Consider the following 17,855-nt stretch of genomic DNA (forward strand, 5'->3'; position numbering starts at 1 on the left):
CCTGGGCTGAGGCAGCAAAACTCCAGCCTACACGTGGTGCTTCCCCTGTGTGCATGTCTGTGCCCAAATTTCTTCCTCTAAAAAGGCACCAGTCATAGGGGATTATGGGCCCACCCTACTCACCTACCAGAACCTCATCTTAACCCTATTTCCAAGTAAGGTCACATTCTGAGGTACTGGGGGTTAGGACTTTAACATAAGAATGTTTGGCGAATCCTATTCAACCCATAACAATAAAATAGAAGGTTCTGGGTTGAATGCAGTTTCACGGTCTCCCTTTAACCCCCCACTGACTGCAAAAAGCAAGGCTCAGAAAGATCCGGAGTAAAAACCTAACTTTTTTTTTTTTTTTTTAAAGAATCAGATCCTTAAATACAAACAGCCACTGACCTCAGATACCCTTGCACTCTATTGCATGAGGCCACGTGGTTTGATTGGCACACTGTGCCAGCGTGGCCAGGCTTCCTTCTCTCTCTGCCTCAAGTGACAGCAACACCTCCCTACCCCCACCACATCAAGCAGCCTCCATGTGTTGAAGCCAGTGAAACCAGTTATTTGGGGACCAGTGGAGGTAGTCTGGGGGCCCTGGCACAGTCCCATGACCTCTGCGTCATCAGAATGTGGGTGTGTGGGGCCAGCCCTGGACAGAGTCCCATCCTCACCTGCCATCTTGAAACAGGTCAGCTCGCCAAAAATCAACTGGTGGATAACCAATTTGGCCAACCAACAATTTGTCAAATTTTCTGAGTTTTAAGATCTTGTCTCTTTTAAACTCTTCTAAAGTTTACAGCCATTTTTTACAGGAAGGATTGGCAGGGTCCCAAGGGCTGGGAGGGCCCCAGGGTCTCTAGGGCCTCCATTTTCCCTGTCTGTAACCCCACCTCTACCATTCTGCTCCAGTTTTCTCTGAGTCGTCACCTCCCCTCTTTTTCTGACCAGTCTCTCTCCCTTCTCCTTCTGACCTTCACGCTACTCCACCTCTCTGACATTCAGTCACTCTCCTTTCCCTGATCCTTGTTCTCCCCCTTCTCTGACTTTCTCTGAATGTGGCATCCCAGGGGTGCTGGGTATGGTCGTGTAGTTCGTGCACTGCACAAAAGTGCCTGGCTGGCTCTGCTTGCCAAGATCCATCTGGAGAGATCCCATTTCTATTGTGTGCTAACGGTTTGGGGAGGCTTAGCAGAGTCCAAGCCTGTGCTTTGCATGGATTCTTCTCTATGTCTCCTGAAGCAGAGGGTCCCCCTCTCTTGGCACTAACTCCCCAAAGTACAGCAGAGCAGGGAGCTTGAGAAGATAAACAGCAGATGTTCTGAAAATGCCATTGTGAAATCAAAATGGAAACTAGTCAACTAAAAGCATCCAAAGGTGTTAAAAACTTCTGTTTATTAAAATATGATTGGCTATGGACTTCAGAAACAGTTTTAAAAAGTCATGTTTTGGGTAAATTGGCAAATTTGGTAAACTTAGCAGCCCGATGGGCTGGCTTTCACCACTTGGCCTGGCATGCAGGAATAGGGAGGTCCGTCACTCTTTTGGGACATTTCTTCCCCACCAAAAGGACTGTTGGAAGATACAGCCCATGCCGGTGAGTGGTTTCTATCTTATCCCCACATCTAGAGTCCAGGAGGGCACCATGATAGACCCCAGGGGTTTGTAGGAGGCTGGGTTTCTGTAAGTTCAGCACTGCAGCTGCCTTCCCCACATAAGAGGAAGGACTGCGGTGCCTGCTCCTCTCTTGTGAGCTCACTGCTGCCTCAGCCTGTGGCTCCAGGAGTGTCTACCTAGAGAAGCACAGCCTTTTAGGGCACACTCACTGTCACTGTGTTCTACAGCCAGTCACATGAGCGACAGAGGCCGCAGCTGTCCAGGAAGGCTCAGGGCAAGGCGACCACTGGCTCTGACTCCAGCACCAGTGGAGACACCTTGCATGGCGAGGCTGCGATGCAGTCTCCTCTGCGTGGCTGCAACCCTGCACGCTTCCACATGAAAGCAGACCCTCTGAAGCTGTTCTTCCAAATGGCTTTATGCCACATATATTTTTGAAATGTGCTTCCCTTCACCCCAAACAGCTGCTTGTCAGTCAGCAGGCGCCTTGCTAACCTGGGTTTGCACTGTGTCTGCTCCCTCGTTGCTATCAAGGGGATTCCGTTTCATCTGACAGTTCTACTGTTTTGAAGCCAATCTTTTGGATCAACTAAAGGTACCCCCTTTCTCATCCTCATGCCCATCAGATGGTTTAGAGAGATCAATCAATCAACCTCTGGCTGAGCATGCCTAACCGCAGCTCTGAAGGACTGAAAGCAAGATGCTAACGGAAATCGCGAACATTTCCATTTTCCTACTCTACACCCCTCTGACTTCAGCCCCTCTTCCACACTGGGCAGAAGACATCTACGCTTTTCTTAAAACCCAGTGATCAACAAAACTGCTAGATAAGAGTACAAGGGCAGAACCAACTTCTGGAGTAGGACAGATACTCTAAATTTAAATAGAAAATGTGTAATAGGGAATAAACAAACACGTCATTGTAACATGCTGAAATGAGCCTCTTACTAACTGTCAGCAGTGACACCGCGGTATTTTTCCCAGTCAAAGGCAGGTGTTGAACTCCAAATGTCAGGGCCTGGAGAGGGGGCTGTTCTGAGGGAAGGATGCATTTTGATTCTGGACAGTATACGTTTTCCTTTGAATCACTGAGTCATTGGGTGTCTACAGGATCCTGGGGGTCAGCTCTTCTCAAAAGACTCAGGGATAAAAGTTGATTTTCCCAAAGCAGCGGAGTGTGGGAAAGCGTGCTAACGTTGGCCAATGTGTGGAGGGCTGTGGCATCATCACGCAGCTCCTACTGTATACATAGAATCATCCGCTGAAATAAACACCAAGTGTGCTGCTCTCAAGCGTTTCAATGACCTCTGCTACATTAATTTCCTGATATTAAGAAGTTTCAAAATTCAAAAAACAGAAACAGGCCAGGGGCAGTGGCTCATGCCTCTAATCCCAGCATTTTAGGAGGCCAGGAATTCGACATCAGCCTGAGCAACACAGTGAGACCCCTTCTATACAAACAGTTAAAAAAAAAAACCCAAAACCAAGGAAAAAGAAAATAGACTAGAAAATCAAGAGCCTTTTAAAAGCTTTTACGATAATACAAACTGAGCATAAACGAGAAGATTGCCATTCACAAGGGTGAATGCTGTTGGTACCTTACTGACCGGTGTCTCATAATTAAGGATTAGTTGATTCCTGTGTTTGTTAACTTGTTACTGTGACCTTTCTCAGTGTCAAGCAGGATGCTAAGCCCTGGGGATAAAAGATGACATTGCAGACCCTGCCTCATGAAGTTTGGGGCCCAAGAGCAGCAAAAGATGTACAAGAATAAATACAGTAAGAGACAGAATAAGGTGAGTACTCATTACAGGGACAGTTTAATGTTTAATTTAGAAAGAAAAATCTCCGGCTGGGCGCGGTGGCTCATGCCTGTAATCCCAGCACTTTGGGAGGCCGAGGCGGGCAGATCACTTGAGGTCAGGAGTTCGAGACCAGCCTGGCCGATATAGTGAAACCCCATCTCTACTAAAAACACAAAAATCAGCCGGGTGTGGTGGTGGGCGCTTGTAATCCCAGCTACTTGGTAGGCTGAGGCAGAAGAATCACTTGAACCTGGGAAGCAGAGGTTGCAGTGAGCCGAGATCATGCGCCTGCACTCCAGCCTGGGCGACGGAGTGAGACTTTGTCTCAAAAAAGAAAAAAAAGAGAAAAATCTCCCTTTATATTTTTTTCTATGTGTCTTTCAGTGAAAACTCCTTTAGCCAAGATGTTGGATCAATCGATTGAATCATCATAAGGATGGTGTACATGAGACCCTTCCTAAGCCACAAACTCAAATACTATGGTTTTTAATGGGCAAGAAACCACCGTTTCAGGCATGGTGGCAAGCGCCCCAATCTGGAGGCCTAAGGGCCAGTATTTGTTCCTACTCTCTGGGAACAGTGTGGTTCAGAGCACAGGGCCCTGGAGAGCATGCCCTGAAGGCTGGGCTGTAGCTGGTTCTATTACTGGATACTTGGACAAGTCACTTGTCCGGTGTGAATCATTTCCTTTTCTGAAAAATTATGGGTTTTGACTAGTTCATCTCCAAGTTCCTTTCTGACAAAGGGTTCTAAATCTCTATTTCTAGAAGGTGAAAATTTACCCTGAGAAACTTCAAGTCACAGATGGTTTTTAGATAGAGGATTAGAATAATAAATAAAGCCTCTACCTGGGAACTGTAAGCATTTTCCCAGATTATAAGTCATTATCATTTCAAAATAAACTTGCAGAATTTTTTTTTAGAAGTATAAATTATTGCCTGTGAACTGAAAGAGAGGTGAATGTCCTTAAGCCCAATCCGGTAAAGCTCTCCATCAGATTCAACTCTAGCAGCGGAAAGATGTTAAACAGTATGAAAGAAGACAGAGGAGGTGAGTTTCTGGACCGCAGAGCCAGCGGCAGCCAGGCGTTGTCAGCTTTATATGCAGATGAGGTCCAAGTCACAGGGCCTCACAGCAGAGTTAATTCAACCTTGGATTTCCAGCCATTTAACACAGTCTCCAAATGCTGAGGTCTTTTCCTGGAAAAGAAACCTGCTCTGTTCTGCCTAAAATGCTCTTAAATGGTTTCAAAGTTGCTCAGTGTTTTGCTAATGTTTTAGGGAACTATGGAAAAGCTTGGGCACCACAGAGAGAAATCATGCTAACAGGGGAGCATGGCTGCCTGGGGAACCGGCCCCGCTCAAACAGGCATTGCTATCAGCAATTCTTCTGCAGTGAGGCAGTGCTGGAATAGGTTCCCAACGCCCCCGTGTTCCACAGGGACAGGCTGGCAAAAGGGGCTGTGTTGGTGGTGACAAGGGCAGCTGAGGACACGAGGTCATGACTCGGCAGTGTCAGAGGTCTTCTGTGATGGGCACTGCCCTTGTGACAATCTAATTAGGTGTTGGATCAACGGATCAAATATTAAGCTGCAGGCTTTCAAAATGTCCATTAAAGGTTTAAAATGTACGCAGGCCTTGAGTTTAATGGCCCACTAACAGCGCTCATCAAGCTCCACGGTTCTTGTGATGACGGTAAGAAGGACCCAGCCCCTGTGCTCCCGCTATTGGCATAATCCAACACCTTCATGGCCTCCGGTCCTCTTTATTAGTTATTGACAATGACAACTGCACACATCTCGACATTTCTGCAAATATTTCTATTGTATATGCGAAAGTAAGTTTCTACCGGATTTAATAGGACATGTGTTGTGACAACAATAAACAAGGAAAACAGAACCGAGTTCAAAAGACCCTTATTTCTTCTTATCGTCTTTTTCATCTCCATCTTTAAAACCCAAAGGGCACAGTCTCCAACGGAAGGCTGTTTATAAACGGTAAGTTTTTTGCCACTGTTGATAAACGCTCTAAAAAAAACCTTAAATTATATACCACGTCCTTTGGACTATAAAGCATGTACCTATTTTATCCATGTTTTTTGAACATTATCAGTGTTCGAACACATCCGAATTACACACATGGGCTTGATAATGAAGGATGTGTGTTGTTTATTTAAGGTTGCGCATAGAAATACAGACAGGCTTTGCTGCTGACAGTGTCACACACGCTTGCTCACAGCTGTATCCTCAGCAGACAGATGGGCCTGGGATCCCGCAGGGGCTCAATGCCTATGGGCACGTGATGGCCACGTAAGTAAGCTATGTCAGCACAAACATAACTGGAAAGGAAATTTTACTGGGGAAAACTGAAGTAATGCTGATTAAATTTGGAAAAGAGACAGGGATGGTTGTAAAGTTGACTTTCGATGTTTAAAAAGTGGGCTAGAAATTTTTCAGCAAGACAAGTGTATTATTCCAATTAAAGGCAACCTCTTCCTTTCTGTAGCATTTGAGAAGTCCCAAGAAATGCCTGAAGTGGGTCCTTTATTCCTAGACTCAAGGGCCTCCTTGAATAACAATCGTTCACATTTGAAGAAGAAAGTGTATTGAAGAGGTTGCTAATTAATCTAGCATCACATTACATTGTGGAAAAATAAGATTTCCCCCTTTAAAATAGCAACTTGCCCCTTTACAAAAACCAAACAGAGAGAAGAGACAGAGAGAGCCTCTGTCCTTACCGTGAGTGACAGAGCCATGCAGACGAAGGTGAACTTCTTGATGTGGGCCGCCGTGACTGTGTTGCTCGTGCTCACCAGTTTGTTGCTGGGGTTATTCTGGGGAAAGAAAACCACAGTCATGAATGGGCCCGGCTTATCCTTGGCTGAACCCACCGGGGGATCTTGAAGAGCATCTTGCTTTTGTTTTATCTGATGTGTCTGAATTAGAGGTTTCAAGTGACAGTTTGCCAGGCGGCTGTCATGTTGAGTGTCTCTCGGGCAGCTGTCAGGTCCCTGTACAGGATCATTAACCTGAGTGAATTCTCGACTCAATGCCCTGCAGCTCTTCCAACTCAGTCACCTCCCCTCTGCCTGGGCAGCCCATCTCGCCCAGTCCTGGGGCTTTGGCTCTGAAGCCTGCTTCTGCCCCATGCACCCCGCTCCTGGTCCCAGCACACCCTGTGCCTGGCCACCATCGGCGTCTCCCTAAATGCCATGGCCCTGCTCAGTGGCCTCCAGGGCTCCTCTCCTCTCTACCAAATGGACTATAAATTCCACTGGGCATTCAAGGCCTTGTGCAATCTGACACAGACTCACTTTCCAGCCATGACTTCTCCACTTCTAGCCCAAATGGGACTTCCTGCTCTTCCCCTGACACACCTGGTGCTTTTGTTCCTCCTGCCATTGAATCCTGATTTTCAAAAACATCCCTCTTTCTAAGGCCCATCATCTTCACAGCCCATCTGTTCCCTAAAGCCTCTCTGACCTTTGACCTCCAAGCTGGGCCCCACCTCCTGTAAAGCCTGATGACCCTGGAGCTCTCTGAGGGCAGGCATCATGTCCTGTCATGCGTCCAACCCCGGTGAGGCTGTGCTTGCTGAGATAACGCCCTGCGTGTCTCCCCTTGAATCACTCAGCACAACATCTGCGTAGAAAAGATGCCCCAAGAACACCTGCTGCACTGCATTTCAAGCAGGACTGCAGGGGGCTCAGATGTCACCCAGCTTGACAGTCAAAGGGGCCTGCCGAGGCACTCCAGCTGCACTGCTAAGCGTGCTCCTCACCCCTGCAAAACGAGGGCCTGGCCCCCGGACCACGAAAACTGGCAGAGAAAAATAACCCTGACCTCATTATGGACCCAATTAGTCCCAGAGTCGACTCACAAAAACAAACCCTGAACACCTGGCTCCGCATCCAGCCGCGTGAAACACACACCCACAGCTACTACAGGATCCACCTGGAAAAGAGCTTGTGCTTTTCCTTTACTGGGAGGCAAAGGTCATTTCTCAAATCCCTTCCACTACCAGCACCAACCTCTGAATGAGTATACGTTTTCTTAATTCTAGTCTCTAAAACATATCTGTTTTCTAGACTGCTCTATGGCAAAGTACAAGTCCCAGTGGTTGGAGACCTCCGTCTCCATTCACCCTGGATGTGTTAGAGGACCGCATTCTGTAAGAGCACTGCCCTGCTGGGTACGATGAGGAGGCCTATGTTGGAAAGAATCAGGGAGCCTCAGCAAAACACACATACTGCCATGGGGACAGCAACGCACCACAGCTCCTTCAGGGGCACTGTGATTTGCAAAATGGCACATATTCACGTGAAGATCGTGAAAATAAACCAGCAGGTATCATTAGATTAGCACTGGAGTTTCAGTTTGTTTGCCCAGTTGGCTCAGAAGCATCCTTTTTTGCAGGTAACTGAACATTAGAGAGAATCTGCACTAGTGGAAACCTTTCTCAGCTCATGCTTAGCTAGAACTCCCGGAAGGTATGTGAGAAATTTTAAATCTGATTCTGGAGCCCACAAAGAAGCTCAGGATTTCAACTGTCAATGCAGCAAATTCTGGAAGTCCATATGGAGGTGCCTAAGATTTTGGTGAATAGACGGCATTCATATAAATGGCTGGTGTAGCTCGCTGGAATGCTTGGAAACAATGGGCGAAGTTTTAAAAGGATTTGGAGTAACTCGAAGTTCTGGTGAGAGGTATGCTCGTTAAAGGAATTTTTTTATAGCTCCTAGCCTCTGTGATCAAGAATAAAACAATGTTTTTCTTGGATGCTCTTACTGAAACCATACAGTGTTGTATTGTTAAATTTTATGATTTCAAGGTGGCCAAAAATAATCTCAGATGAGACCTAAGCAGCCAGGAGGTTCTAACACTTCAGCACTTGCCCTTCTCATCAGTTTCATCAGATGATCACCTTATTCATCAGGAGCTAGAACTGAAATTTAGCAAGAAGACATACATTCATGCTGGTTTTCTAGGATTTACTTCTATACACACGTGCCTTGAAATGAAAACAATGATTTCTATCTATAGACTGAATTAAACCCACTCAAACACAGTGTCTGCTCTCTCCAGCAAGTGACTCATGCCTTCTGAGTCCACTCTCAAAGGCCTGTGAAGCAGGAACCAAAAGCATTTCTTAGGAGATGCTCTGCATCCTGATGCTGCAACTGAATATTCCCAGTAGGTGGTGGGTCCTAACTCACAGTCCAGTAGGTGGTGGGTCCTAACTAATGGTCCACTGAGGAAGTTCTACACTCAGTACAGGGTTCTGGGTCTATCGCCCATTAGCTTAGGCAGGGGAATCCCTCACTGGTTTTCAGGTGGTTTACCCTTTCCCAGGTGACCATGGGTAGGGAAATAGAGGAGACAGGTGATAGAGACAGGGAAGAGTGGCCTGGGGGCTGGCAGTGGAAGAATGCCCTGATGGGGAAGTGGGAGCAGGCTGTGTGTGGAGGTGGACGTGGGTGTGTGTTTGCACAAGCACGCATTCACAGAGAAACTGCTCAGGAACTGCAGGAGCAGAGGAGGAGGAGGGCAGATGTGGGTGATCACTCCAGGCTTGATCCTCCGTCTCCACCTCACACTTTCAGAGATGCCTGGGGGGATGCCCTTGGGCCAGGCTGTAAGGTGTGGTGGGGGAGAGGGGGTCCCCAGGTCCCTGCTCCGCAGGCCTCGCCCCTCTCAGAACCCACAAACGGTCTCAGGGGGGCATTTTGGAAGCTGGTGGCCACGTGAAGGAAGGAGAGAGGCCTGCAGCCTGTGGCCTAGCCTTGTTGTGTGGCTTCCCAGGGCTTCCCGTGCCCAGGAGAGGTCAGGCCGGCGGTGGGGGAAAGAGGGAGGGGCCAGCATTACCCAGGGTCCAAGGCCAAGCTGCCCATTCTGCCAGAGCTGAGCGCTGTGGACACCCCTGGCCAGGAGGCTTCCTCTCCTCACTTCACAGGCTCTGGCTGGGATAAGACAGTGTGATGCTGGCAGTGGCTGCTAGTTCTGCAGACATTCAAGGCACAACAGGTGCCCTTCACGGTAAGAAGTAGCAGTCTGTTTGCTTCCTTCCTGTGTATCATTTTAAAACACTGTAGACTATTTTTGGAGTATGTTTCACCAGCCATTTGTTTTAGAGTATTAAAAAAATTCTCTAGGTTTAAATGATAATGCTATAAAATAGACTTTAATTGAATGACAGCAGGACAGTGCTGACTGGGTCACAAGTTACAGGACAGAAGGGTTATGTGACTCCCATGGCTGGGGAGACAGAGCAGCTGTCAACAGAGGCTTTCCACTGGAATACGTCTGCCATATCAAAACACTGGACCCAGGTCTTGCCTGTGGCCAACTTGAGCATGCAGGTAGGCCAGCCCACAGAAAGACAGCCACGCACGGCTTCCTGCCTACACCTTAGCCATCTGGTATGGGGTCAGCAAAGCATTCGTTTAAAGAAACAAACCACAGAAATAAAATCCCATAAATTGATTTTGGGGGAAGTTTATTTTCCCTTTCGCAAACAAATCATTTCTCAATGGGAATAACCTGAAAGTAACCACAGGCTGATCACTTTGGAAAAGCATCCTGGGATCAGCGTCAAAGGTAAGCTTCAACTTGCCCCTGTTATTTTCTGAGGAAAATATTCCTTCAATGCCCCCAACGTCACATTAACCTTACAAAGGGAAGCAGGACTGAGAAGCAACAAAGTGTCCCTCATCAGAGAGCCCTGTCTATCAAGAAGTCATTTCAAAAGCATGTTTCAGACACGACACCGCACGGGTTCTCACCTTGTCGAAAGCAGGATACACAGCACGGATTTCCGTCAACCAGCCGTATGGCATGTGACCCACAGGGTATGTGGCTGTCAAAATCGCCACTGCCTGCAACAGGAAGAGGTGGCAGAGTTAGCAGGGTACCAGCAGGAAGTCCTCCAGGAGCTACAGTAGGTGACGAAGCACGCCGACTCAGGTGCAGCCACTGAGGACAGAGCCCGCTACACTGGGTGACAAACATCAGGCAGGCACAGGACGGCCCAGGACGGGGGGAACTGAGAGCAAATTGGGCTCCTAGGGGCAGGCACTCTGCCGCATCCCTGGGAGTGCAATGAGCCAGCCAACAACGTGGACGTGAAACGAGGGGGATGCGTCACATTTTACGCGGATCCAATGAGAAACAGGTGCAGACCACTGGCTGGGAAGCCAAGATTCCTGTTTTTTTTTCCTTCTCTCTTTCTTTTAATTTTTGAGGGAGACCAGAGTTTATTATTACTCATATCAGTCTCCCCGAGCATTGGGGTCAGAGATGAAATTATAGGAAGTCGGAGCTGTCTTCTTGTGCTCAGTCAGTTCCTGGGTAGGGGCCACAACAAGATCAGGTGAGCCAGTTTATTGATCTGCGTGGGGCCAGCTGATCCATCAAGTGCAGGGTCTGCAAAATAAGCACTGATCTTTGGAGCAGTTTAGGGAGGATCAGAATGTTGTAGCCCCCAGCTGCATGATTCCTAAAACATAATTTCTAATCTTGTGGCTAATGTTAGTCCTACAAAGGCAATCTAGTCCCCAGGCAAGAAGGAGGTCTGCTTTGGGAAAGTGCTGTTACCATCTTTGTTTAAACTATAAACTGTAAGTTTCTCCCAAAGTCAGTTCAGCCTACACCCAGGAATGAACAAGGACAGCTTGGAGGTTGGAAGCAAGATGGAGTCAGTTAAGTTAGATCTCTTTCACTGTCTCAGTCATATTTTTGCAAAGACGGTTTCAATCGCTCCCTTTGGGTTTTCTTACACCTTAATCAAGTGTAGGCTATGAAGATGGGAAAAGACCATCCATTGCTCTGAGAAGCCAAGATTTCAACCCAGGTCCACCTGACTCCAGAATCTTTGCTCATTCCATTGAGCCACACAGAACCCTCTAGTCTAGCTCTATTTATTTTGGATTCTCAAAATGCAACTGCGAGCCCTCCCTGCTCTCTGGAGGGTCTCTTCCTTGGGATCCACCTCTAAGCCTCCACTCCGTCCTTCAGGGATGCTGACATTTTGCGTGGTTGTTGATGGCTCTGTGCTACTCTCCTTACAACCCAACTCACTCCCAGTCTGTATGGGATTTCTGACCATAATTTGGTCAGTATGGCCCAATTTAGATTTTTAATTTAAGAAAATTAAATACATATTTTGTGCAGAAAGCTATCAATGTGTTTCCATGAAAACATGAGTTTCTGACCAGCCATGGTAGCTCAAGCCTATAATCCCAGCACTTTGGGAGGCCGAGGTTGGAGAATTGCTTGAGCCCGGGAGTTCGAGACCAGCCTGGACAACAAAGCGAGACACCGTCTCTACAAAAGAAATTCAAATATTAGTTGGGCATGGTGGCTTAGGAGGCTGAGGCAGGAGGATCGCTTGAGCCCAGGAGATTGAGGCTGCAGTGAGCTGTGATCGTGCCACCACTGCTCTCCTACCTGGGTGACAAAGCAAGACCCCACCAATTAAAGAAGAAAAAATAAAATGACAGTTTCTTCCCTATGTGAATGAAAAGGAAGAAAAGCGAAAACAAAGCATCTAAACCTACATCCTGGCAGTGTTCAACCCTCTACCTAGCCTGCGAAGGAGGAGAACGAGCTTCATCTGTTTTAATTAACAAAACGGCAATGTCCAGAGGTTCCAGGAACATGAGGCAAGTCCCCAGCAGTGTGAAGAAAGTGTGGTGTGGCGTGGTGTGCTAGAACAAAAAGGAGCATTGGGATCGGGCGGACCTGGATCCAAAGCTTCACCTCATCGCTCCCCAGCTGTGCGAAGCACCACCTCTCCCATGGCTCCCCTTCTTGCTGCTCTGGTGGAACAGTAAGAACAATAATATCCATCCCATAGGGTTACTGGGGAGTCAAGGAAATGTACATAAATGCCTGGCACATGAGCAGATGACCAATAAATGCCAGTGCTGTACCCCACGTGCTGTTCCTATATGCCATCGAGAGCAATTTTCAAATGGCTCTAATGTATAATTTGTCCTTTTTTTTTTTAAAGGGGTGGATGGAATTCTAGCACACAGGTGGTGGGGGTCCCATACTTTTTGTGAGAAACTTGAACTGAAGTATTCAAGAACAAAACCTGTGTGTTACAGTAGCCACCCAAGATGATGTTCATGATTCAAAAAACAAAATCCAGGAACACATGAAGCAAGAGAAAGCGTTCTGCTTTTGATTTATGTGCTGCTTTTTCCAGGAGAACATGAGCAGCTTCCCAGGACATGGAAACTGGCAGGCACTCTGGCTGGAGACATGCTGACAGCGCAGTAAGGGCTCTGGGCCGCTCCCCTCAAGGCAGTGCCTGGACAGGGGGCCCTCGTGGGCAGCCATGAGCCTTCCTCGGGACCAGCAGTTCCAGAGATGGAATTAATTCTCCAGAGGGAAGTGGAGGAGGAAGCCAATGAAGTAATTCTATTTGTTCAAACCCAACTTGAAAGAGGGAAAAATGAGTCAAGTCTTTCTTTGGAGTGGCTGCCAGTTTCCAGATAAAGTTTGTTCAATCAAGGAGCTCCCCATCTGAGGCGGGCATGCCAGGCGCGGGTGTGGTGGTGACGGGTCAGGTGGCACATGCAGGACGGTGAAGGGCAGGTGAGGGCAGGCTGGGTCAACACGGAGGCAGCGCCCCTGCAGCCACTGGGTGTGTCCCACTCTGCTGCCACGTGGCATGCATGCTCCATCATCCTCTGCCACCACGGTGAAGAGGCCAGTGCTGATTCCGTGGACATGGAAAACTGAGTGGGAGTCAGAAAACCTGGATTCTAACACTAGCCCAGCTTCCAGCTAGTTCTGTGTCTTTAACCTTTTCTTTCTGTGCCTCAGTTCCTCATATGATAAACAAGAAGGATGTACGACATGCATGACAGGTTTTCTCCCATAATCATAAAAATATACAATTACATGACTATAAGTCACTGAACGAGATCTTTATGGCTTCCTAGTGTGACTGTCATGTAATTTAATATTGGGGAATTACTTGAGCTCTCGAGAAGAACTGGAAATCAGTTTCAGCACCCCCCTGCCCCACCAAGGTGATCATAAGCCCCACATCCCCAAAGCATGGCCTACCTCTGTGGCTGCAGAACTGCCACCAAGGTCCCGGGAAACAAAGAGGTTGACAATAGGCCGACTGATTCTCTGTGTGGCCAGAATTAGAGCCAAAGGCCACCAGAAGCTCAGCATCTTTCTTATTGTTGCATCTCCCTGCGTTAAGAAACGAAGATAAAAGTTACCTGAACTCTAGAAGTAGAATGGAAAAAACGATTCAGAATCAAAGCTTTTCCTTCGTATGTTAATCACAAGCCAATTCACTATACTTGAAAGTAATATAAGGAAAAGCGTCTGTAGACAAGCCAAGTTGAATTAAAATAAAATGTTCAGTCCTAATAGAAATTAACCGAGACAGCTGGCAAGCTGCTGTGAAATTAAAACACACACTGAAATTTAATGGATCCCAACCACTCTTTTCCATACTGAGACTCGGGGAATCTCTAACCAAGGTAGAACCCACATCTCAGGCCTGAGAAACAGGTTTGAAATTAAGTCTTTGTTAATCTCATCAAATGGACTGGCTGGAAGCCACGTCAGGAAGAGGTAACTCTTAGAAATAAAAAAGTTATTATAATTTATTTTGGAATCAGTCAGCTCACCAAAATGTGCCTAATTATTCTGGCAGTGTAGAAACTGACTACAGAGGTTCTTATTCTCGGAGCTCTCACAGACATCATGTAAACTGTTCAAAAGCATAATCAAAATAAAGGCATGTAAAGAACAAGGGATTCCTAAGACTTCTGCGGCAAAGGTGTGGAATATCTTTAAAGCCTGGCTTTCATTATGCAATTTTGGTTTTGATTGTTCACAAGGGTGAGAGTTACATCATGGAACCATCTTGGTCACTTTATTTCCATTTGCTGGTGGCTAAATGTTAAGAGATGGATTGTTACTGTCAAGACCAATTTGTGGTTGGCCTAGTGATGGGATAACTAGATAGGATTTTACTGACAGTCTGACCTCAGATGGAGGTAAGTGGTCAAAACAATTACTGCTTGACACGACAAAGTAATGTGCGGCCCAAGTAGGGATCAGGGTGAGGTGAGGGGATGAATTCAGGGCTATAGATGCCTTACAGCTAAATGCAGAGAAACCTAATGATGTCTCATACCTATGGGTAGGGAAAATTAGCACACACAGAAATCACATAATGTTTATACTTACAACAAACAGATTGCTTTGGTCATCTCTACAAGGTTCTCTATCTCATTCCTACTTGTTTCTTATTCGACTTTCAGGGCACAGCAAGATCTACCTCCTCCAAGGAAGCATCTTACACTACATCACTATGTTCCTTCTCCCAGTGTTAGGGGCTCCTATATCCTCATGCAGGTGATGTGCTGTCTCAGATGACTGTTTAATTGTTGCTTCTGTATTGTTCTGATCTGCCAGATGGGATATGATGCTGCTTGAGGGTAGAGACCATATCTTAAAATATTCTGTGTTGCCCTATGGTACCTAACGTTGTGCTTGGTCCCCAGGAGGCACCTGAATAAGGGACTGGGATTGGCCATTGAAGAAAGCAAAAACAAAGCCTGGATCCCTGCTGTAAAATTAAACACAATGAAATATAAACTCAAAGGTATCGTGGGTCCTAAAACCTTTGCTGACTGCAGAATAACTTATAAGAGCAAGAAAAACCGTGAATGTCGTATCTATTCCTTGGCCACAGATTCTCTGTGCCTCTGTCTCCTCCTATGGGATAAGGAGGCTGGACAGTGACATCTCAGATCACATCCATCCGTTAGAGTTCATTAATCCTCCAACTGTCTTTCCCTGCAGACACCTAGCACTTGGCCTCTGGGTATGACATCCTGGCCAACTTCATGTTTTGATGTCACTGATTTCTCATTTTACATAGAGGCGGAATACAGTTTTATTCTACTCTGAGTCTCAGACAGACTGCTGTTGGGTTGGTAGACGTACCCCCAGCTCCGGGCCACTTCTGTCAGGGATGATGTCGTGAATGTTCTTGTAGTAGCCCAGGCACAGGGTGGTGCAGCGCACAAGCGCGCCCATGTACAAGGAGAGGATCGGGATGAGCAGGGGCTCCCGGCATTCCAGGTGACTGTGAAGCAAAATGGCTACAAAAACAACCTGAGAGAAGGGAGAACGGGAACAGGTCAGAGGGGAGAAGCGGGAACCGATCGACAGAAGCACAGGGGCACGCTCTTGAACCTGAGACAGACCTCTGAGCAAAGATCTTGACTTTTATGCAAACAGAACCAAAAATTGGATGATGACCCAATGTCGCTCTCATGTAATTCATGTGCAGATGTTTGGGATTCACTGGAGGAACATGGATCATTTTGTTATACCCACCATGAAAATTCTTTTAAGCAACTACAAAAATCTTTCAAGGCATCTTTTTTAAGGTTATTACTTTAAAAAAATTTATGCAATATGTTTTCAGGAATCCCTTGGCAATGATTGACTGGAACATATAACTATTCAAATAATGACGGCACAGAGAAGCACTGCATGTTTGCACCAAACCGAGAGATTTTTTGTACCATTGTGTGAAACCCATTAACTTAGTAAAATTTGAAAAACAAAACAACAAAAACAAACAAACAAAAAAACACCCCTCAAGAATTGCCACTGACATTGGAGGCATTATAAATAATTTCCATTTTACCATTGGTGCTTGGTGATTACTTGCTATTTATGCCAAGGTGGCATTTCAAAGTACTTTGCATGGAATCTATTTACTCATTACCAACTTAATGTAGCCTTTCCCTCTCGAGGCTGGACACTCAGGTGTGTAGGTAACACACATCTGAGGACTAGGCTACATTTAACAAAGAAAAAAACAGTAGTGATAACATATACAGGAAAATAGACATTAATGTTTATAGGATAGAAGGCACTAAAAATGGGCTGGGTGCCATGGTTCACACCTGTGATCTCAGTGCTTTGGGAGGCTGAGGCTGGAGGACTGTTGGAGGCCAGCAGTTCCAGACCAACCTGGGCAACTTAGTGAGACCCCATCTCTGTAAAAGATTTTTAAAAATGAGCCAGGTGTGGTGGTGCACACCCGTAGTCCTAGCTACTTTGGTAGCTGAGGTGGGAGGTTCACTTGAGCTCAGGAGTTTGAGGTTACAGTGAGTTTTGATCGTGCCACTGCACTCCAGCCTGGGTGACAGTGAGACCCTATCTCAAAAAAAAGTCACTAAAAATGCTGCCAAAAAACACCAACAGTAATAATTATAAAACAACTTACATTAACATTTAAAATACTAACCTATAAAACTAGAATAGGTTGAAATAACCAGAGTAAGGAGAGAATGAAATTACAATAATGTTTATATCTCTATTCAGTGGTACAGTCTCTAAATCAAGCTTAACTGTATTAACCTCCCTGTACTGCAGAAATCAGAGAATCAGCCCAGCCTTTGTCTAGAGTCCTCCTGGGATCCACTCATTCCAAAGACCTCAGAAGCATACTGAGAACAAAAGCAGGACAATGCATATTCCTGAGCTACATCAACCTTAATGGCCAAATACCAATGGAAAAACAAGCTGAAACATGTAAAAACCAGGACTGCAGCGGTGAGAGGGCTGGTGGGAAAGAGTGTGTGACTGAGGAGCGGGTAGTCAACAGAGTAAAGATCAGGAAAGCTGCCCGCTGCGTTTAATGGCAGGAAAGTCATTAGTAAGAATCATCTGGGTGGACTGACGGGGGTGGAAGTCAGCCTCAAGTAGGTAGAGAATGAAAGAGAAGTGAAAAAGACAGTGAGTAGAAGCCACCCTCCCAAGAAGTTTGGCTATAAAGTGATAGAACTGTAGCTAAAGAGTTAGGTGAAATACACAGGAAGCTTCTCGTTGCTGTGTTAACATGGCAGAGATGTGAGTGTGACAGGACAAGGGAAACGATGCACGAGAAAGCAGGGAACAGGTTCCTGAGGAAGCAGCATAGGCCAGGACCCAGAGGAGTGGCCCTTGGTGGGAGGAGGGACACCTCCCCCCCTACAATGAGAAGAGAATGGGGAGGATGCAGGGTTGGAAAGTAAGTGTGTAGGTTTGTTGGCTGGAAGGTGACGAATTTGGTTGCTGCAATTGACTCTGTGAGGTGGGAAATGAGGTCTTATGTTGGGAGGTGAGAGGTAGAGAAACTCTCTGAAATAGTTGCTACAGAGTTAGCAGAGGTGAAGGATAAGATTGTGCATTTACAGTTTGATTAGTTTATTCTGTTGTGTAAACTTTTGCAGAAGCACCGCGCAAGTGGAGGAAGATGTGTAACATAAGGTTGGTTCAGAGGAATTTTCTCAGAAGGCTGAGATGAAAAGGCAGGAGATAAGGGAATTTACAGGAATGCGGGGGATGTACACATTGTGATCTGACCAGCCTTGGAATGTCAGCTGACCTTGAAAGGCAAGGGCTGATGA

General features: G+C 46.5%; 1 protein-coding gene across 1 annotated transcript in view; it reads right to left on the reverse strand.

The window, feature by feature from the left end:
- The window catches only part of ANKH (ANKH inorganic pyrophosphate transport regulator), a 160,684-nt gene that overhangs the window by 25,951 nt on the left and 116,878 nt on the right, over positions 1-17,855 (reverse strand). The window contains exons 5-8 of the mRNA XM_003821942.5: positions 15,394-15,564; positions 13,486-13,620; positions 10,191-10,283; positions 6,147-6,242 (exon numbers count right to left, since the gene is read on the reverse strand). Of these exons, the coding sequence (XP_003821990.1) occupies positions 6,147-6,242; positions 10,191-10,283; positions 13,486-13,620; positions 15,394-15,564 (495 nt within the window). The remainder of the gene's footprint in view (positions 1-6,146; positions 6,243-10,190; positions 10,284-13,485; positions 13,621-15,393; positions 15,565-17,855) is intronic.

The sequence above is a fragment of the Pan paniscus genome, chromosome 4, assembly GCF_029289425.2.
Source record: "Pan paniscus chromosome 4, NHGRI_mPanPan1-v2.0_pri, whole genome shotgun sequence".
In the NCBI taxonomy this organism is placed as follows: Eukaryota; Metazoa; Chordata; class Mammalia; order Primates; family Hominidae; genus Pan; species Pan paniscus.